At 40.3% G+C, this 22,779-nt stretch overlaps 1 protein-coding gene across 5 annotated transcripts in view; it reads left to right on the top strand.

Annotated features, from left to right (window-relative positions):
• Ap2b1 (adaptor related protein complex 2 subunit beta 1) overlaps positions 1-22,779 on the top strand; it is a 125,075-nt gene that overhangs the window by 49,455 nt on the left and 52,841 nt on the right. For all 5 annotated transcript variants that reach the window (XM_041665412.1, XM_041665411.1, XM_041665413.1 and 2 more), the window contains exons 12-14: positions 881-979; positions 5,122-5,381; positions 8,905-9,097. In XM_041665412.1, coding sequence (XP_041521346.1) covers positions 881-979; positions 5,122-5,381; positions 8,905-9,097 — 552 coding nt within the window. The remainder of the gene's footprint in view (positions 1-880; positions 980-5,121; positions 5,382-8,904; positions 9,098-22,779) is intronic.

Below are 22,779 nucleotides of genomic sequence, written 5' to 3'. Positions count from 1 at the left end.
TAACCAGAGTTTTATTTTCCGTCACCTAAGGATGATTACATATTGTCCTTAGCATTTGCTGTTGCTCATTACAGAACATCATGGTGAGACTTGAAAAGATTCTCTGCGGATGATTAGATTTCTCCCCATCTGTCCTTCCCTCCTATAAAATTAGAGTCAGAGACCTAGAAAAGCAGCCAGACTGTTAAGCCTTTCTCTCTGGCATTTGTGCTCATAGCAAATAGAAGTTTGTGTATGTAATCCAATATAGTAATTTTAATAGGCATAATATTAATAGTAGATCAGCAGGCTCCCTCTAATTGGCTCTAATCTGACATAATTCTGTTTTGGCTCTTATCCCAGTATGGCAAGTGGTTTCATAAGTCCTTCAAACTTGTAAGCTTTGGCCAAAGTAAATAATACACAATTTAATCAAGAGCCAGTTTTATGTGTGTACTTTAAAAAATACAGTTGAGGCCTGGCTCAGAGGGTAAAGGTGACTTCTGCCAAGCCTCCTGGCAATCTGAGTTTGATCCCTGGAACCCGTGTAAAGGCGGAAGGAGAAAACTGACCACAGAGTTGTCCTCCCCGTGTGCCCTGTGACCCATGTACTCATACACATGATGCACACACATCATGTACACACAATAATAATACTTTTTTATTAAAAAGAAAGAAAACAGTTGAAAATATGGCCCAGAAACAAATAATTTTTGATATAAAAATGCAACTGGAAATAAGAGGCTAGTGAATGTTCAGGCGATTACTTGTCTCTGAGAACCCCTTTGGCTGCTCTTCGTTCCATTGGCTGAGCTTCCTTTTTCATCTCTCAAAATCAGTAATTCATAGTTGAGGAAATGAGATGCTGCCTCTCATGTACTTTGTTGATTTTGTTTTTTAGGTGCAGCTCACACTGCTTACTGCCATAGTGAAGCTGTTTCTCAAGAAGCCATCAGAAACACAGGAACTGGTCCAACAGGTCTTGAGCTTGGCCACACAGGTGAGAGATCTGAGAGCATCTGAAGGGTTGATTTGTACTACTTCCCATGGTAAAAGTGGACACTTCCTGTCTTATTCAAGGCTGTGTTTGCTGTGGTGAGCTCCACAATGAAGAGCGACTTGGGGAGGAAAGGCTTTCTTCAGCTAACACATCCTGAATCATAGTCTGCTGGGGGAAGCCAAGGCAGGAACTCAAACCTGGCAAGAACCTGGAAGCAGGAGCTGATGCGTAGTCCATGGAGGAGTACTGCTTACAGGCTTGCTTGCTCCTTATGGCTGCTCAGTCTGCCTCCTTATAGAACCCAGAACCACTGACCCAGGATTAGCCTCTTCCACAATGGGCTGGACCCTTCCCTGTCAATCACTAATTAAGAGAATGTCTTACTTGTCTACAGTCTGATCTTGTGAAGGCATTTCTTCTTCTTCTTCTTCTTCTTCTCCTTCTCCTTCTTCTTTTTCTTTTTCTCCTCCTCTTTCTCCTCTTCCTCCTTCTCCTTCTTCTTCCGATCTATGCAAGTCCCTGCACACATGTGGTGCACATACATACATTCAGACACGCACATATACACATTTTTAATTTAAAAATGACAATTTAAAAATAAAAAAATTAGATTGACTTCAGTTTTCATGATAATTTTGAAAAGCTGATTTAGATTATATATTATTGATTAAAAATACCCTACATAGGTAAAAATAACACTGAGTCTGCTATCTTCTAGGTGATTCCTTCAGTTTTCATATGAAATACTGTGTGCTTTATCTACCTTTCAGAGAGGCGCCTTTCTCTCAGAGATAATGTTAAAGTGCTTACACCGTTTGATACTTGAATTATATGATGCTTTTCCTGGTGGTGCACACCTTTAAGTCCCAGCACTCAGGAAACAGAGGCAGGTGGATCTCTGTGAGTTCCAGGACAGCCAAGGCTATTAACAGCAAACAAACAAAAATACTCTGCAAAGTGACATAAGGAAGAAAGGCTCACAGTTCCCATTACAGTCCAATAAGACTGGAAGTCATAGGAACAGGAACATGGGGGGGGGGGGTCACATGGTATCTACAGTCGGGAACAAAGAACCGTGCACGCATGTGTGCTGCTCAGTACCCTTCTCTATATCACCAGGATTCCTCCACCCACAATTAAAATGGTTCTTTTATGTATATCAATTATCATAATGAAGATACTACACCTCCCCTCCTCAGCGCACCCACAGGTCCATCTCCTAGGTAATTATGTATTCTGTCAAGTTAGCAGTTAACCCTGACCATCACATAAGATATGTCTGGTCAGAAGAAAAGAAGTTCAAGTGAATTCTAATTTGGGAATGTGGCTATTGGCCTTAAAGGTCAAGTCATAGCCAGACCTGAGGGCAAACGCTGTAATTCCAGCTACTGGGGAGGCTGAGTCAGAAGGATAACAAAAAGTTCAAGGTCTACCTGGAAAACTTAGTGAGACTCTGTCTCAAATTTTAAAATGTTGTTAAAATGCTGGGGATATAGCCCAGTCATAGTAGCGTGTACAGAGCCCTATGTTCAAATTTCAGCAGTGGAAAAGAATATCAGGTCACTATCTCAAATCCATAGAAATCAAAATAATTTCTTTTTTATAGTGTAACTAATACGATGATCACCAGTTCATCAGACTTAGTAATGTCTTTCATTGAATATGCAAACAGGTTGGCTTTAACACAATTGTCAATTAAGATGTGTATCTACACATAGAATTCGATTCAAATATTAACTATTTTTTTTGTCATTTTCACCTGTTTCTAATTGGTATATTATCAGTTTCAGTCCCTTCTGTGTTACTTTGCCTAGTTCTGAGCTGTCATTTTCCTGTTACTAATTTTACATCTTAAAGATTCGTTTGTAAGTGCTCTTGAAAATATTTTTATTTTAATTTTTATTATGTGTATGACTATATGTGAAAGTGTGTATAAAATGAAACTGGTTTCTATGCCAAAAGCTTGTGTGATGTGTTGAGACAATCTAGCTTGCTAATAGTGCTGGTTATTGGAGGTGGAGAGTTGAGAGTGGGAAGGGATTGGATAATTGTGAGAGATTTCTTTTTTATTTTATACCCTTGTAAATCTTGGTGTAGTGTGATTATAATTTGTTTTTCTTTCCAAGACAAGGTCTCACTATGTAGATCTTGAACTGGCCTTGAACTCAGAGAAATTGCCTTCTCTGCCTCCCAGCGACTGGGATTAAAGGCGTTTACCACCACGCTCAACAGAGCATAATTATTTTTAAACCATAAACATGCATAAAATTATTTTAAAATTGCAACAAAAAGAGTGCTAAATTTGTGTTGTGTTTTTTGAACGCACATACATTTGTGATTTGTTGTTGGATCGTGTGGGGTTTTTTGTTGTTGTTGTTTTTGTTTTAGTTAATAGTGCTTTTATAAGCATTGTATATAGTCTCTTTATACTACTATGACTTAAACAGTTTCTCTATAGGAGATGCATGTAGATATTTGAATCAAGAAGAAAATTATGGTACTAGATAATTGGCTCCACAGTTAAGTGTAGTAATAAGGGCGGCGGGGCTGCGTCCCCAACACCCCAACCGCCTGCTCGGCTAGCTTATGCCCCGAAATAACAACACACAAACTGTATTCATTTAAACACTGCTTGGCCCATTCTCTTCTAGGCTAATTCTCACATATTAATTTAGCCCATTTCTAATCATCTGTGTATGGCACCCCAAGGTGCGCTTACCAGGAAGATTCTAGCCTATGTCCATCCTGGGTCGGAGCTTCATCCCGGGAGCGGGGCATGGCGTCTCTCTCAGGCGTCTGCTCCTGAGAGGAGAGCTGTAGAGACTCTGACCTCACTTCCTCTTCCTCCCAGCGTTCTGATCTGTTTACTCCACCTACCTATGTCCTAACCAATAAAATGGGCCAGGGCAGTTCCTTTATTAGCCAATGACCTTCCTCCATCAGTTAAGAGCACTTGCTACTCTTGCAAAGGAACTCAGTACAATTCCCAGCGTTCATATGGTCATATGGTGTCTCACAATGTCTGTAATTCCAGATCCAGGGGATCCACAGGCTTTGCACACATGTGTCCATATAGACAAGTAGACATATAAGTAAAAATTTTAAAAATTTAAGAATATATAAAAAATAGATATAAGGTAGAATAAATATTAGAATTATTACTACTAATATTTATGGCCATTTTATTAAAAAATTTAGAGATGGGAGCTTACTGTGTACCTAACTGACCCAGTTCTCAGTATATACCCCAGGCTGCCCTCAAATTCATGCAGTCCTCCTGCCTCAGCGTCCTGAGTACTGGAATTACAGGTGCATGCGACTTATGTAACAGTTTTGTTTTTGTTTAAGCTGACACATGAGGGCTAGAGAGATGACTCAATGTTTGGTTAGGAGTACTTACTGCTCTTGCAAAGGACCTGACTTCATTTCCCAGCACCAACATGGCTGCTTACAGCCATCTGTAATTCTAGTTCCAGGGACTCTGATAGCCTCCTCTGTCCTCTGTGGGTATTGCATGCACATGGTGCACTTATGTATACTGTATGTAGGCAGAACACTGGTACAAGTAAAATAAAAAGTCTTTTTTTTTAAAAGACTGACACATTTTTATTTGTGTGTGTGTGTGAGAGAGAGACAGAGACAGAGAGAGAGAGAGAGAGACAGAGAGAGTAAAAAGAGCACATGTCACACTCTGCTTGTAGAAGTCAATTGACAGCTTGTGTGGAGTCAATTCTCTTTCCTCCTGCCATATAGGTCCCAGAGGTTTAACTCAGGTCACAAGGCCTGCATGTGCCTTAACCCACTGAACTATCGTGATATACAGAGACCTTAATAGAATAATTAAAATACTATTCTTATTTCCCAAGGCCATTTAACTATTGCTGGATTAAAGTGGCTTTTTTTTCTTCTCAGCTTCCCTTTGAATTTGAGTCTGAACATTAACCCCTTCTCAGTGTATATTTAAGTTCCTTGAAACATTAGACATATATAATTATAACTATATTATTAGATCCCAGTAAAATATCATTTTGATAGCTAATCTGCTTAAGTCACTACAGCAGTGCCTTGACAGTAAGCCTGGCACTTTAGTGTCTCTGTGGAGACAGAGCCAACTGAGTCTCCTTGCCTTTGCTTTGCTTTAGGATTCTGATAATCCTGACCTTCGAGATCGGGGTTATATTTATTGGCGCCTTCTTTCAACTGACCCTGTGACAGCCAAAGAAGTAGTGCTGTCTGAGAAGCCACTGATCTCTGAGGAGACAGACCTCATAGAGCCTACCCTCCTGGATGAGCTCATCTGCCACATTGGTTCTTTGGCCTCTGTGTACCACAAGCCTCCAAATGCTTTTGTGGAAGGGAGTCATGGGATTCATCGCAAGCACTTGCCCATTCATCACGGGAGGTAAGCAGGTGAAGTCACTCCGTGAGGACTAAGCTGCTGGTTAGGCGCCTTGTCTTCTGCTCTGTGCCTGAAAAGGATCTTGCTGTGACTTCTGCAATCTTGCTGCCCTAAAGGGCTTCTTTCTCTCAGTTCCAGCATAGGAGTACAATAAAACTAAAGGAAATTATGCTCATACCTTCTGTTTTGATAAGGTTTGAAAGTTGCTTAAGTCTAGTAATTTATTAAATACCAGGCCTGCCTGAGGAGCTTGCTCAGGTGACAGAGGGAGTCTGATCCCCAGAATCTATGTGGAAAAACTAGGCATGGTAGTGAGTGCTTGTAGTCAGGCACTGGGGAGGTGAGACAGGAAAGTTCTGGGGCTAGCCAAACTAATCAAGCTTACAGGGCTCCTTGACATGGAACACATGCCGCACGCACTTAAACACAGATGTGCGTAAATGGAAAGAAAAATCAACTAGGCACCTGAGGAACAATGCCTCAGCTTTCCTCTGTCCTCTGTGGGTTGGCACATGCTCACATACACACAGAAAACCTTAGTAGAGACCATTTCTCTTGTATAGATGACTTATGTTAAACTACTAATGAAATGCTTTTATAGAATTACAATGTATTACAGCTTAGATTCTATATATAGATAAAACTTTCAGTCACATATGCCTACTTTGTTTTGTTTCACCAAATTAGTTTAATGAGATCAGTAAGGAAAGTGTGTTAGGAGCAGACCACAGGCAGCATGCAGCATGCAGCTTTTGCTTCCTAACTCTTCAGTTTTAAAATCAGAGAGGAGGAACACTAATAAACTCTTTTTGCTTTTGTTTAGAGGGGTGGGGTGGTTTTTTTTGCTTTTTGAAATAGGGTTTCTCTGTGTAGCCCTGGCTGACCTGGAACTCACAAGATCCACCTGCCTCTGCCTCTTGAATGCTGGGATTAAAGGTGTGTGCCACCATTGCCCAGCCTGCTTCTGTTTTTTAAGGCAGGGTTTACGTACCCAAGGCTAGCCAAAACTCATTGTTCAGCCTAGAAGCTTAGATTTTCCTGCTGCAGTTTGCCATGAAGTTGGGACTGCAGGCCTAGGCAACCAAGTCTGGCTTTATACATAGGTCCTTATCAAAGCTCCTTAGCCGTTTATATTTTATTTTTGTCTTTAAAGACTGATACAAGAAAAACATACTTTGGTATAAGTGGAGATAATGTCTGGGGAATATATTTCTGTGGTAGAGTGCTTGTCTATCACCTCTGAGGCCCCTAAGTTCAATTCCCAGCACGCCAACCATCCAAAAAACAACAGGGGTTGTAGATATATGTGATTAATTGCTGCAAATGGCATGTGAGAAAGGTCCATCTGTAGGAGGAGGCTGCTTGTTCGTTTCCCGGCCACCCAGACTCCCAAAATAATCATACAGAAACAATATTATTTACAGTACTGTTTTGCCAGTAGTTTAAGCGTATTTCTGGCTAACTCATATCCTAAACTAACCCATCTCTGTTAATCTGTGTATCGTCACGTGGCTGTGGCTACTGGGTAATTAAGTTCCGTCCCCCGCATCTGTCTCTGACAGGGGCTACATGGCTTCTCCCTCCTCTTGCCTCCTTTAACCCAGCGTTCAGTTTAGTTTCCCCTGCCTAGCTAAGTTCTGCCCTGCTATAGGTTCAGAGCAGTCCTTTATTAACCAATAGTATTCACAGCATACAGAGGGAAATCCCATATCATCCATCCCTAACTCTTCTGCAGCAAAAGTTAGTGATATACTTGTGACATGAAATACAGCAACACTTGAAAGCTTTAGCCTGCTGCCTCTTGTAGTGGTTTAAAAGGTGAGATCTTTTAGAATCACTCAGAAAAGAGTGAAGCGCTGTCTTCCCAAGTGTGTACTGTGCCCAGTATTTGCCAACTGCCCTAGAAAGATGATGTGGTAAATAGTTGTCTGATTTGGGACAAATTAACCTTTTGAGATTATATCTTTGATGGCATTTATGCAGTTACTTTACACAACTTTATAATGGGAAACACTGGATATTGATTTTCTTGGATGTAATTTCATTAGCCTTTGTGTTCATATGTTTCTTAAAAGTTCTGAGATCATCTCCTGTGACTCCTCCTTTGTCCCTTCATGATAGGGCTTTATTGATACTTTTCATCTTAAGTTGTCTTTCTTAGATTGTCTTTTTCTTCAGTCTCTGCAGTTCCATGTTGTTAGCTTTCATGTGACAACGTCTGATAGAAAAAACCTTAGGGAAGGGGATAGAAGGGCTCCCCTGCTTAAGGAACTGTAGTAGGGAAGACATGGCACCAGAAGTGCTCCGCTCAAGGCAGTAGGAGTGGGAGGCAGCAGGAGAAGCAGAGAACAGGCTAGCACGAGAAAGAAACTGTAACTTTTGGCAGCTGGATCCTAATGGTTCAGCAACCATGGAAACAAATGTTGGCATGTTTGTAGAGATTGTCCAGACTGGGTTAATTCAGTTGGGAAGGCCAACCCTAAGAGACAAGAGCTGGGGGCCCAGACTGAATAAAGAGGAGAAGGTAAGCTGAGCACCAGTATTCATTGCTCTGTGTTTCCTGATTGGGCAGAGTGTGAGCATCTGTCTCCTGCTCTAGCCACCGTGCCCTCCCTGCCATGATGAACCACACGCTTGAACTATGAGCGAAAACTCTTTAAGTTGTTTTTATCACATACTTTGTCACAGCAATGAGACAAGTGACTAGCACATTTATCTTACTATGTGTCAAAATATGTGACAGAAACAAGTGAGATTTATTTTACCCTGGTCATAGCAGAGAAGGTATGGGCACAGGAACACCCCTGTTCATGGCAGTAGGGGTGTAAGGCAGCACTTTGCTCTCATAGAAGCCAACAGGATGTCAGGTATGCCTTTGAAAGCTTATCTCTATTGATCTACTTCTGCCAGCCAGGACCTATCCCCTAAATGGCCCCACAGCCTTGAGCTGTGTATATAAATTTCCTTCCAAGTTTATTGTCTATGTCTGGCTGCCAGTCGCTTGTCTTTAGTTGACTTTTGAACATCTGTAGTTATTTTTCTTTACACATAGCAGAATTGAGCATCTTGAAGTTATGGTTATAGCACGGTTGTAGAATGTGTTCTTAGCATAAGAACACCAGAACAAAAGCAGACAAAACCTGAGTGTCTTTTTTTTTTTTTAAATCATCCTTCTGGATCCCCTATTGGCAGCATCGCTCATCCTCTCCTTGTTTGTTTACTGCCATTCTTACTCCTCCATGTTCAGATCTTGTCCAAAGCTACTTAAGTTTTTTGTTAACATGTATTTATTTTTTATGTGTGTGCGCACATCTCACGAAGGACAACCTGTGGGAGTCAGTTCTCTTCCACTGTGTGAATTCTTGAGATTGAACTTGATGGCAAGAACCTTTACCTCCTGAGCCACCTCAGCCCTGTTTAATAGTATATATAGTGTTTTGTGATTATACCTGTGACGTTTGCTTGTTGCTTTTTTGTATCATGGGTGAAGATGTTTTTCTAATCTCTCCTCTGTGTTTGATTACAGCACTGATGCAGGGGATAGCCCTGTTGGCACCACCACTGCAACCAACCTGGAACAGCCTCAGGTTATCCCCTCTCAAGGTGACCTTCTGGGGGATCTTTTAAATCTTGACTTGGGTCCCCCAGTGAATATGCCACAAGTGTCCTCCATGCAGATGGGAGCTGTGGACCTTTTAGGAGGAGGACTGGATAGCCTGGTAAGCAGTTCCTTTTTTCTGATTTTTAGTTCTTGGTGAACTAGAGAACCTTATTCGTCTTTCCTTGATAAGCAGAAACAGAATTATCTATCTTTAGAGAGTTTGTTACCATTCTGTTCATTATTGGGATGGAATATGTCTGCATGTGTTTTGATTTATCATGTTGACCTGCTTATAAGAACTTCTGGTATTTAGCCAACCTGTTATTTGGCTATCTTATTAATGTCCTTACCAGAGTTCATTATTTTTCCTGCTTCTTAACTTCTTTTTTTTTTTTTTTTTTTTTTTTTTGGTTTTTCGAGACAGGGTTTCTCTGTGGTTTTGGAGCCTGTCCTGGAACTAGCTCTTGTAGACCAGGCTGGTCTCGAACTCACAGAGATCCGCCTGCCTCTGCCTCCCGAGTGCTGGGATTAAAGGCGTGCGCCACCACCGCCCGGCCCTGCTTCTTAACTTCTTACAAGTTTTCCTTTGGTCCTGAGTATCATTAAAGTGGCTTCATACTGGTCACCATCTTTCAGGCTTTTAAACCTGTTAGGTGTGGTGGTATATACCTATAATCCCATCACCTGGGAGGAGAGGCAGGAGGATCAGGAGCTGAAGGCCAACCTTGGTTACAAAGTGAGTTCCAGGGAAGCCTGAGTTAAAGGAGACCCTGCTTCAGCATGCACACACTCTAAAAAAAAAAATTTAAATATATTCTTTTAAATATTTATTGGTTTGTGCATTTTCCAACTCCAAAATGTTTTAAGGCAGTTATGTGAGCATTTTTGTCTAAACTGTACCCTTATTACAGTTGGAAAAGACTGCTTGACTTTTCTCCTTCCTCCTCCTCACTTCTGCCTTTATCATACTTCCAATTTAATTAGCTTCCAGGATTCTAATAATAAAAGGCTCCAAAGTCCAGAATGTCTGGGACATGGGCCACCAGTTATTGTTGTACAAGATGGAGAAATTATCAAATGGCAACCGTCCATGTCTGGGGAAAAGCCTAGGAAAATGGTAGGTCACAAGTCTCCCTGCAAATCAGGTACTTAACCTTGGTGGATTACAGACTAGGTGTCTGATACTCTGGTGACTATCAGGATGCCTGACAAGTTGATGTATTTCCCAGCAGCATTAAAAGGCACACACCATAGTATCATCACACTTTCGGAGATGATAGAAGCAAAACCACTTACTCTCTTCTGCATATAATGTTGTTGTCTCTTAAGCGTTATGAGGACTGTGATATCTATGGCTTTTCCATGTCAGTATAGTTGCATTTAAGATTTGATTGGCAGAGAATCCATTAAGGTTATAGTCAGACCTCTGTGAGTTGTGCACTGCAACCAGAGTCTAGTCACAGACCATGCAGGGAATTCTAGCTTGTTGTCACATTTAACATCCCTATTGTCTTTCTTTTGAACATGGAATTTGGTCTTGACTAACTATAGAAGAATAGTATTTTGTCATCATCCCACATTGCTGTATAGCCTTTTACAACTCAAAGTAGACAGATAATTTAAGTATCATGGAGCTGCCCAAGAAATGAAAATAGCTCTTGTTGTATTGATGTATCAGCTATAGACTGAATACTACCTCCTCAGGTTTATGCTTTAACTTCCTTACTGCTTTCTCTGGAGGGTTACTACATGATGGACTCATTGAACCTAAAAGGACAAACGGATTTAGGGATGGAGGTGGAGAAGAGGCCCTGGTTTTGGTGTTTCCAGGCCCACAATTCTAACAGGTGGATGGATAGATACATAGTACATAAAGATAAAACTCATTGTAAGTATTGCTTCAGACAAAAAGGCTGTGGGAGGAGACAGATTTTCTCTCTGTAACAGCCCTAGCTGTCCTGGAACTAGTTCTCTAGACCTAGTTCTAATTCGAGGCTAGTCTCAAATGCCGAGTACTGGGATTAAAGGTGTGTGCCGCCACCACCCAGCTGAGATGGCTAAATCTTGAAGGGCGAGAACCTGGAGTTTGGTTGCCAGCACCCACATCAAAAAGCAGGTAATGGTGGCACACATTTCTAAGCCTGGTATTCAGAAGCATGGACAGGTGGATCCCTGGGGCTTGTTGGCCAGCCAACATAGCCTAGTTAGTGAGTGTAAAGGTTCTAAGAACTTGCTTGAGGTTAGGCACAGTGCCCCTTAATCCCAGCATTTGGGAGGCAGAAGTAGATGGTTCTCGGTGAGTTTGAGGCAAGCCTAGTCTACATTGGAAATTTCAAGACAGCTAGGGCTATATTGTAAGACCCTTTGTCTTAAAAAAAAAAAATGGCAGGGTACTTTTCTAGTCAATTAATTAAATGTGTATGGGTGCTTTGTGTTTTATGGCTGTGTACCACATGCATACTTGGTGCCTCAGAGACCAAAAGAGGACATCGTATCCTCTGGAACTGGAGTGACAGATGGTTGTGAGCCATCATGTGAGTACTAACAGCCCTTACTTTTTACTTTGAATCTGTATATAATTTAATATATTCACTCAGAAAACAAAAATTTCTTTTACAAGAGCAACACAAGAGAAGCCCAAATCTGGCTGTGTGGAAATGAGTTTCTTTTTAAAACAAAAGGAAGGAAGGGAGGGAGGGAGGGAGGGAGGGAGGGAGGAGAAAGAAAGAAAGGAAGGAAGGAAAGAAAGAAGAAATAAAGAAAGAAAAACTTATTTATTTATTTATTTATTATGTAGACAGTGGTCTGTCTGCATGTATGCCTGTAGGCCAGAAGAGAACACGATTTCATTACAGATGGTTGTGAGCCACCTCTGGAAGAGCAGCCAGTGCTCCTACCCTCTGAGCCATCTCTCCAGCCCGGAAAATAAGTTTCTAAGGCATCGGTGGACTGTGATGCTTTAAAAATACCTGTTCACCAAAAGCCACAGAGAAACCCTGTCTCGAAAAACCAAAAAAAAAAAAAAAAAAATACCTGTTCAAATGATCTAAAGAGGAAAATAATTTCAGTTTTTTTGCTCTCTGTATAAATAGTGTCATTTCTTAAATGAAACCTTTCCTTATAGTAAGTAACATTTCATAAAACTATATAATAATGTGTATAAAGATCTTGCACCAGAGATCCTGATTTGTTACGCTCTGGTAAAACCTATTTGTGGTTTTTGTGTTTGTTTTGGTTAGTCATGTATATGGGGACAGCCTTGGGTGTTGTTCTTTGCTTTCTACCTTGTTTTTGAGGCAGGTTGTTTGTTTTTGACAGGTTTTTTTCTTTTTGTATGTAACCTAAGTTGGTCTCAAATTGATGATCCTCCTGCCTCAGTATCCCTACTGCTAAAATTTCAGGCATATGCCACAAGGTCCAGCATTAGTGTTGGGTATTAACTAAACCTCACTCTATGCAGGTCATTGGTATGCTACTAGTTAGTTTTACCTACCAGCTTCTTACCTTTTTATGATTCTCATTCCAGCTGCATAATTAACCCCATCTAGCAATGCTATTTATATATAGCAGTAAAACATCTGCGGGGTCTTACTGTGTAGAACAGATTGGCCTTGAACTCAGAGATCTGCAGGCTTCTGCCTCTCCAGTGATGAGATTAAAGATGTGCACCACCAAACCTGGCCCCAAATGCTCTTTTTTTTTTCCTTTTATTTTAAAGTTGTTGGAGTTGTTTTTAACTTTACAGCCAGGATTGAGAGCATTGAGCCAAATAAAATTCTAGGTGGAATTAGGTAGCTGATCTCTTGTGCCAAACAGTGACTTCTTCCCCCGCAAAAAATGTTTTCCTACTGCCTCTTTGACACAGCTTACAAAAACAGACATCTCAGGCCAGTGATGTCCCAAGTTCAGTCCCTAGAATCCAGGGTGGAAGGAGTAAACCAAGTTGTCCTTTGATCTGTATGCACACATGCGTGCACACTTGCACACATGCACACTAATAACAAACAATAAAATAAATAAAAATGAGTATTTTAAAAATGAGTTTACCTTTGTTTTGTTGGATTTTTTTTATTTGTTTTGTTTTTCTTTCCATTGGGATTTTAAATGATTCAGTCTGTCTTAGCTAGAAGTTAAACTTGATTAGCTATATTGAAGACTGAAAAAAATTTAGGGCATTTTCTATTTAGATTATATACTTTTTTTTAGTCAAGATCTCACTCTGTCCCTATCTGGCGTCACCCTTGAACATGCTGGGATCACAGGTGTGCACTAACTTTATTGGCTCATTTTCCTAAAAGTTTCTGTTCAGTAGCAGATAATTTCAGCCTTCCTTTTTTTTTTAGATTCTTCTTATCCTCCAGTTTGTCTTTTTTTTTTTTTACCTTCTTTCATCGCTATACTTGAGAGATTGTGCTATTTAGTGACCTTTTCCTAGAGCTGTCATGTTCAGGAAATGCTAATTAATTTACTAGTCATACATAAATAAAGTGTTCTCCCGTTGATGACAGTGACTCGGAATCTGCGACTCCTACAGCAGACTAGGCTAGAATACCACTGGATACAGAGGAGCCAAGCCAAGCTCCTTAGGCCTGCTTGGTTTATGATTTGTTTTAAGGGGGCAGTCACTTTTGAAAAACAGGAGCTCGGGCAGTTTTAGAAGTGGAATGCCTGTTTAGCTCAAAATTTGAATCAAACTTAATTCCTACCTATTCTTTCTCTGTGGTTTTGGAGCCTGTCCTGGAACTAGCTCTTGTAGACCAGGCTGGTCTCGAACTCACAGAGATCCTCCTGCCTCTGCCTCCCAAGTGCTGGGATTAAAGCCTACCTATTCTTGCAGTCTCATCGCCACTTCTATTTTTACTGCTCTTCAGCATTCTTCTCTTGTTGCTTCTACTCTACAGATATTTCTTGTTTCTGTTACTGTAAACACAACTGTCAGCTTAATGTGGAAAATTCAAATAAAATGTAACTAAGTGGTTTGCCTGTTCTATAAGTAAAGCATGGTGGCATTCAATCTAAGGTAGGCTTACATAAGTAGTTATCTTGACTTTTTCATTTCTTCATATTATAAGCCATGTGTTTTAATGCCATTGATATCAATCTATAAAACTGCCTGTTCTGGGTTAGGTATGATTTTTCTCACCATGCATATCCTTCTGAAGGATAGGAGATGACCTGAGATCCATGTGTGTGACTTTTGTCTGTGTTGTACTCAGCGTCTGATACCTCTGAGGACTGTGGAAGTAACCACTGCATCCCAGTTATTTGTTGCCTTTACTTTTAGTCTATCAACAGCGGCCTTGACTAAACTGGTCTTTTGTTCATCCAAGATTCTGTGTGTTATTCTATTTAAGTGGTGCTATTGTGTATCAAAAAATATGAAGAAAACATTATTCCAGGTGCCGTTTATGCTGAGGAAGGATTTCATACTAGAGAAGGATTCTGTCCCTAGCTGGAGCGAGAGCAGGATCTAGGAGAAGCTGTGCTTTTCTAGATTCTAGTGCCTGCTTTTCAAAGCCTCCCTCCCACGCTGTTCCCTGCAGTTCTTTACCTTGTGTTTGTTTGTCGTGTGCTACTTTATTAATGGTTTTGAGTGCTTAGCCCACGGGAAATTCTCCATAAATTCTAGTTTTGCATTGTTGTTTCTCCTTTGCAGTGACTTAAGAACTTGGTTTTTTAAGTTTATTGTGTGGAGAGATTGTCTTAGTTAGGGTTTCTATTACTACGAAGAGATACCATGCAGGAGAAACATTTAATTGGGGCTGGCTTACAGTTTCAGGGGTTTAGTCCATTATCATCATGGCAGGACATGGCATCATGCAGGCAGACATGGTGCTGGAGAAGGGGCTAAGAGCTCTACATCTTGATCCATGGGCAGCAGAAAGAGACTGTGTGCCACACTGGGTATCTCTTGAGCATGTGACACCTCAAAGCCTGTCCTCACAGTGACAGACTTTCCCCCAAAAGGCCACACTTCCTAATGTGCCACTCCCTACGGTCCAAACATTCAAAAACATGAGTCTATGGAGGCCTTACCTCTTCAAACCATCACAGAGATCTTTGTAAGTTCTTGACCCATTTTACCCATTACATTTTTCAGAGTGGTTCTGAAACTTGTTTTTGTTGATGCAGAAATTTAAGAGCTAGCCTCAGTTTGCGTCACCTTTGTCATTAAGCAGAACCTGAGATAATCCACCTATGACGATGTTGGCTCATCGTTTTGGTGGCTTCAGATAACGAATGTTTAGTCCTATTGCTTTGGGACCTGTGGATGGCTAATCTTGATTGTCATTTTGACTAATTTGGAATTAACTAAAATCTAAGCTTCTGGGCATGTCTATGAAGGGGTTTCTTAATGATTATTAGAGGCAGGATGACCCACCCTAAATCTGGGCCACATCATCTGATGTTGCCCACATAAAGGACATGGAAAAAGGAAGCTTTGCTTTTCCCTGTTTGCCTTCACACTTGCTGGCAAGTTCATCCACTCTGTTGGGTGGATTTCTTCAAGATTCCAATGTAACTGAAAACCAGCCCCTCTTCAGGAATCCTGTAGGACTCCAGGACCAGACTGGGCCTGCAGAGACAGGGCCTCCAGTGAGAGAGCACAGGATAGCAATAGTTGATAGACTGCCATCACTTGTTCCATGACTGGAAATTCAAACATGAGAAGGGTTACAGGGGCCCGCCCTATTCAGAGGCCAGCATCCTTCTCATAACTTATGCTTCTTCCCATACCTCCCCATAGCCTTTGTTTAGACTAGCCTTTAACACATGGACTATATGGGGACACTTATGCAAACCATAACAGGCAATTTAGGAGAAGTTTGACCATTGTTTATTGTTAATCCATCTCTAATCTTCAAAATTTATCTCCATTTTGTGATTGCTCTGGTTTGTTTGTAATTGCCATTTTTCTGGAATAGAACTTAAATGTTTTCCATTCAAGGTCCTCTATGCCCAGGAAATTTTTATGCAGTCCTTAGTATATACATAAATAAGTATACTAAGGGCTGGTGAGATGACTCAGCTGCCAAGAGCACTGACTGCTCTTCCAGAGGACCTGGGTTCAATTCCCATCACCCACATGACAGCTCACAGCTGTATGTAACTCCAATTCCAGGAGACCCAACACCAAAACAAAAACAAGCCTTTTGTGTGGACCACAACATATATTGTCAGGTGGTGGTTGTGCACACCTTTAGTCCAACACTCAGGAGGCAGAGACTGATGGCCCTCTCTGAGTTTGAGGACAGCCAGGGCTATACAGAGAAACCCTGTCTTGAAACACCAAGAAAAAAAAAAAAAGAAGAAAAGTATACAAATCAAACATTTTCTGACAATAAATCAGATATTTATTTTTAAAATAATTACTTGGTATGCATATAATTCAGCATTCAAAACTTTGATTTTATATGTATGGTTTGCCATATGCATGTAAATACACCGTGTGCAGCATATACCTGGTACCTGTAGAGGCCAGAGGAGGGCTGTGGATCCCCTGGAACTGTAGTTATATATGGATGGTTGTAGACAGACATAGAGGTGCTGGAATCCAAACCTGGATCATTTGGACAATCGTTCTTAACCTCTGAGCCATCTCTCCAGCTTCAATTAAATTGTTTCTTTTTTTTTTTAAGATTTATTTATTATGTATAATTTTCTGTCTGCACATGTGCCTGCATGCCAGAAGAGGGCACCAGATCTCATTATAGATGGCTGTGAGTTGCTGGGAATTGAACTCAGGACCTCTAGAAGAGCAGCCAGTGCTCTTAACCTCTGAGCCATCTCTCCAACCCCTCACTGTTTCTTAATGATCAAAGCACATCTGCATGTTAATGTGATTGGTATTGTTTATTTTTATATAAAAAGCTACTCTTGGTTGAATATTTGATATTTCAGCTTTAACATTTTTCAGAGTTAATAATATTTATATTTTATAGTTGTTAATGCTCAGAATGCTGTTTTCTCATAAATGCATAATACAAAAGAGTGGTAGAAGTATATTTAGGGCCTCTCCATTGTTGGAAATTCTGTCCTAATTCCAAACCAAAGTTTATTTAATGATTTAAAAAAAAATAGAACTCAATGCAACGACTCAAAACAGCAATTTTGAAAGTCAGATATTATAACACAATACAGAGATACACTAATTTGGTACTTTTGTGCTAATAAAAGAAGGTGGGAAAGTAGTAAAAGTTTTTGTTTTCCATAATTAATCCATGATGTTTCAATAGCAGCAGTAAACTTTGTACAATTCGTAGCAAACAGTAATATTCAGTGTCTGAGTCGAGTGCTCTGAGCAGTACTATTGGCTGTGAGAGAGGCATGACAGCAGAGCAGCACCAAGGTCAGATACTGCTTGTTCAGAACTAAAACTTCGGTGAAGTCACATGATGTAACATGGATGGGAAGTGATTCATCGCACATTTGATTTTGAATTAATTTTTAGTCATTGCATGGAAACCTTTACTGTCTCCAAAATTTTTATGACCTTGTATTCAGCTACGTGGTTCAAAATTTGTGTTCGAGAGTAAAGTCAGTGGGACCTCACTTTGATTGATGTACTGTGAAGTACACAGGACAGTGAGTGTGCATTTGAAGCTGCAGGATAAACAATGATTTAACATTTTGCAGTGTCAGTATTGCTTAACGGTGATTAACGAAAGCACAGGACAAACTGACATCTTAGAACATAGCATGTAAATTACTTGATTAAGACAAAATATGGACTGGTTTCTCCCAGACGTCTCTATGCTGCACCTCCTGTGTTCTGTGTCATGTGCCTTTATGCTAATGTGTCACTAGGATGTACATGAGCATTGGAGAATTAGAGAACTATATTCGTTGATGAAAAGAGGAAGAATTCAAGGTCTTAAACTCTCAGGTGAATACACAAGTCCCACCTTCTCATCTATTTGGCAGTGATTCATGATAAAATAATAGGTGTCTCTTCTGCTAGCAACATCACACAGACGCTGGGTGAAGCTGAGATAGGAGGGTCATTGGTTTGAGGCTAGCCTAGGCTATAATAGCAAATAAGTGACCATCCTCTTCCACATATCACCACTCTGTCTCAAACACAAACAAACCATGCAGATAGTGCCGTCCTAGCAAGGCATTCAGCCTGGAGAGTTCATTCCCCCAGTTGGTCCTTCTCACATGTACTCAAGATAATTGATTGATGTTAGTAGTATGCTCTGGGCCAGTAGACAGTTCATTGGCTTCTGTCCTTTGGTGATTATTTTCTCCAGTAAATAAAATGATTTCGTTGCAAAGTTGACTCCTAAGAACTGTTGCCAGTAGCTGTACTGACCTGGTCACTAGAACATTAATTTAATAAATGTGTATTGAATGCTTATGATATGTCAGGCTCTATTCCAGGTTAGAGTTGTGAGCAAAGCAATTCTTACAAGCTCCTCCTCTGTTGGGAGGAGAAATGGTGAATTCCTCTGTAGAGAGGCAGTAGTGGTGTGAAGAGCAGTGGGCAGACTATATTTATACAGCTTCTGTCTGGCTTGAAAGTCCTATCATGGGCTTCAAAGGAACTTTTAAATTTCTTATCAGGAAGTGTCTGCTATAGCTCCCTGCTTTCCCCTTTGAGGAAAAGGAGTCTGTGTTCTTAGTCATCAGTTTGATTCTTGGCTTATCACATGCTCACAGAATCTCCATGTGTATTTCACTGATTATGTTTTATGATGCTTCTCTGCATAGAGAAACCATATTTGATATTTCAACAGCTGAAAACCATATTTTCCCCTCACAGGTTTCTTTGTTTGTGATAGGAATCTCTGTGTCTTGTTCTACACCGTTCGAGACTCCTGAGGACCAGAACTGTTAACAAACTGTAAGGGTTGTGCTTTCCTTAGAGTCACTTCCCTTCAGTGAGTTCTAGAAAGCATCCCATAAATGAGAGTCTAGACTGAAGTGTAGAATGTCTGAGCTTAAAGTCTGCTCCCGTGGTTAAGAAAATAAGCTGTCAGGTACCTAGACAGCTCCATAGTTTTAGAGATAGGTCGATGTGCTCTGGACTGGCCACAAAGCAGGGTCAGGGGAACATAACCTGGACCCAGTCACTAATGCTGTGTGGAATTTTTCCCTTTAAATCAGTGAGTGTCTCTGTTAATATTCTTTTGTTATGATTTTCTTTTCCCTTAGAGTTGAGCAGATTTGTTCTTTAATAGAATTTTCTTCTTCAGTTCCCTCTTGTGTTACTCTTTTGTAGTATGTAGCCATTCAAGCCGAGCTGACATTCCCCTCTGCTGTTTAGAGCTTATCTGCAGTTCACATGTGTTTCAGACTTTTGACCTTGCTACAGAACTCATGTGATGTGCCTAAATCTGTTCAGCTTGTAGGTTACAGTGGTCACCATGGAATCACTGCATTCTGTCCAGTTCCTATAGCTCTGCAGTGACCTATTACTGTGTAATCCAACTTTAACTCCATTCCCCTCATTAAGCATTACTTTAGACATGGTGGAGTGACCACTCTTTGACAGGAGCCAAATGTTAATTCTATTCTCAGTACCATTTAACGGCAGCAAATCCTGTGGTTTAGATTGGGGAATAGGGAATTACACTACTCCCTTTACTTTGGGTATACCACAATTAAGTTAACCTTTGTATTTCTGACTGTGTGTCTCATATCTTTTGGGTCTTACGTGTGCCAGATTCTAGATGAATTAATGTATTCTTGATTCTAGGTAGATTGCAGTACAAAAAGGATCATCAGGATTGTTTTATTTTTAAATATATTTATTTATTTTTATGTGCATGGGTATTTTGCCTGCGTGTGTGTCTGTGAACCACATGCATGCCTGGAAGAGGTGTCAGATCCTCTAAGACTGGAGTTGTAGACAATTGTGAGCCACCATTTGGATGCATGGAATTGAATGCTTATTTTCTGGAAGAACAGCCAGTGCTCTTAACCACTGAACCATCTCTGCAACCCCCTGGATTGTTTCTTCTGTGGTTCCAAATAAAATTGGTCAGTAGCATGGGGAAAGATTGTGTTTAGATCTCTTCCAGCTAATATTCTCATAATATTCAAAGAGGAGAATAAAAATCTAAGGGAAGAAAAAAACTAAAATGGGCTAGGCATGGTGATGCACACCTTTAATTACAACATTTGGGAAGCAGAGGCAGGTAGATCTATAATTCAAGGTCAACATGGTCTACATAATGAGTTCCTGGCCACCAAGAGCTACATAGTGAGACCCTGTCTTAAAACAAGAACTATAAATGGATTTTGTTTAGTTACTTCTCTCATCACTGGCCCAAAAGCACAAAGTTCATGGCAGCTGTAGTACATGGTAGAAGCTCCTCCATCCTGATAGATCAGGAAGCATAAAACAGAATGGAAATGACTGGATAGAACCCTCAAGGCCTGTGCCTCCAGGTTTCCACGCCCCCAAACACCACAACAGCTAGGGACTAAATGTGCAAACATGAGCCTATGAGGACATTTTGGATCCAAACAACAACAGGATTTATTCCTTTAATCTAAATATCGCCAATAGCTACCTCTTCTCTGTGCTTTTTATTGCATATTTGGAAAAACTATTACTTTTTTAAATACTTCTGAGTGTATGCCAACCAATTTGGTAAAGAATTCTGTCTTTCAAACTTGGGTTGCAAACCTGGCCAGAGGAGCGAGTGGTTTGGGGAAGGGAGGGTTAGCCTGTTAGGAAGTCATAAGCCATATCAGCATTAGGACAAACGGGATGTTTTGTAGAGCCTCTTCCTCGGGTCTTGTTTTGGTTTCCTTTCCTCTCTTATCCCCTCACATTCTCATCTCTCGCTTTATATAGAAGTCAGCTCTGAAGTCATTTTTAACATCAGAATCTTGTCTGAATCCTAATAATTCTCTACTGTGATATTTTCAACCCTGGCTGAATGTATATTAAGATGAACTAGAACTATCTCACAGTGTCCAGATGACACCTCAGAAAAGTAGATCACCATCTCTGATGATGAGACTGGCAGTAGCAGCTTTTAAAGCTTATGTGCACACACAGATGCTTGATTTGTTTTGTATGTAAGGTTGGGAGTAGTCATGGTTACTGGCGTATAAACTAGTTATTAATACTATTTAAAAGTTTGAATGTTAGTCTCAGAAAACACCATATATTTATTAACAGGAAAATTAAAAGATGTTTACAAGTTATATTGCCTTTGCAAGCTTCTTTGGTTCAACTTTTAAAAACAAAAATGTATCTGCCCTGTGTTTTCAGCCTTTGTGGATGCTGTTGAGAAACGACCCCTGCCCTTTTTGCTTTTTTAAAAATTCTGCTTTGCCATGCCTTTGAATCTTCACTTCATCACCTTCTAGGCAGAGGGAGGTTGTTCCTTTGGAATTTCTTTTCTTCTTAGTTACGTGTATAGGTTTGCATTGTGTTTTCTACCTCCTGCCAGTCTGTAAAGCCTGCCCTTATTAATCTGTGCTCCCTTCATTGCTTGGCATCTTTCATGCCTTGCATTCAATAAATGTTATAAATAGAATACCATGCTTTTCAGACATCATGCTGCCGATATGTGTCATTTTAGAACCAGGGAAAGGCAATATGTAATGTCTTTTCTGTTGACTTTGGCACCTTTTCAGTTTCTCAGGTTGGTGGTTGCAATGACCTTTTTATTTGGTTAAGTATCTGGCTTCATCCAATGACACCATTGAGTGATCTGTGAGAACCACATTCTGGAAATGTTGGCTTGGCTAAAGCACCTGCTAGAATTATTCTCTATCTTAAATAAAACAAAATTTTGTCATGGGCCTCGCCATTTTTGAGTATAGATTGAATTTTAAGTTTTGACAGCATCATTTTATATAGTACTGTCATTTCATAAATCATTCCCAAATAAAGATGCAGTCTTATTTTGTCTTTACTACCCCAACACAATGATTTCTAAATTATCATCACTAACAAGAAATACCGCAGTACTTTTAGACTTTTAGTCTGTTTTTAGGACAAACTATTTAGTGATTCACAAAGGATTGTAGAGCTAGGAAGGAGGCAAACACAGGACTGCAAACATCGCCCTACAAAAAGGCTTTAGCTTTGTAAATAGTACCATTAGTGTGTATGTGTGTGTGAGAGAGAGAGACAGAGACAGAGACAGAGACAGAGAGACCGACTAGCTAAAGAGCTCCAGTTTTTCTTCACTGGTCTTGTCAAGGGAGACAAGACTGCCCTCAGGGTGAATTTTGTATTCACCTGAGGGGAAAGAAGCAAGACTAAGAGCCTGTGGAATGTTTTCCTGTCAGCTAACCAACTAGTCTAATTCTCTACTTTGCCTCCTTTAAATGACGGACTCCATATAAATCACAGCATCTCTCCTTAGAGGTACCAACTGTGGGAGGTTTGGGCGATGCATGCATATCTTTCTGTACTAGCTGTTTTTCCCCCAAGGAGCATTCTCAACTAAAACCTTTTATGTTCCCCTGGTAATTTTTGAAGCTTGAAATTGCAACTCAATACTGGTTTGATTCCTATCATCTCAGTAAGGCAGCAGGTTTTGTAGGTTAAAGCATTTTTCGTCTTTCTTTGCTTTTCTCCCCCACCTTAAATTTCTTTGTAAAGGAAAAGTAATGCTGCTGCTTGGGCTTATAGCTCTTTCGAGTATATAAACACTAAATCTTACTCAGATTCATGCCAGTGAATTTGGGGTAGAAAATTACATCTCAAACATCCCTACAATGTCCCAGTTTTTGCTAAATTTTCCAAGTTTTTGCTAAATGTTCACACCCTTTCACTACCTCTACTTGGTTCCCCTAGAACATGTTTCTTGATGATCTAGAATTCCT

This window comes from Microtus oregoni, unplaced genomic scaffold (assembly GCF_018167655.1).
Source record: "Microtus oregoni isolate MIOR12 unplaced genomic scaffold, Mior012 000015F_ref0000493, whole genome shotgun sequence".
NCBI lineage: Eukaryota > Metazoa > Chordata > Mammalia > Rodentia > Cricetidae > Microtus > Microtus oregoni.
This window is presented reverse-complemented; position numbering and strand designations above follow the sequence as displayed.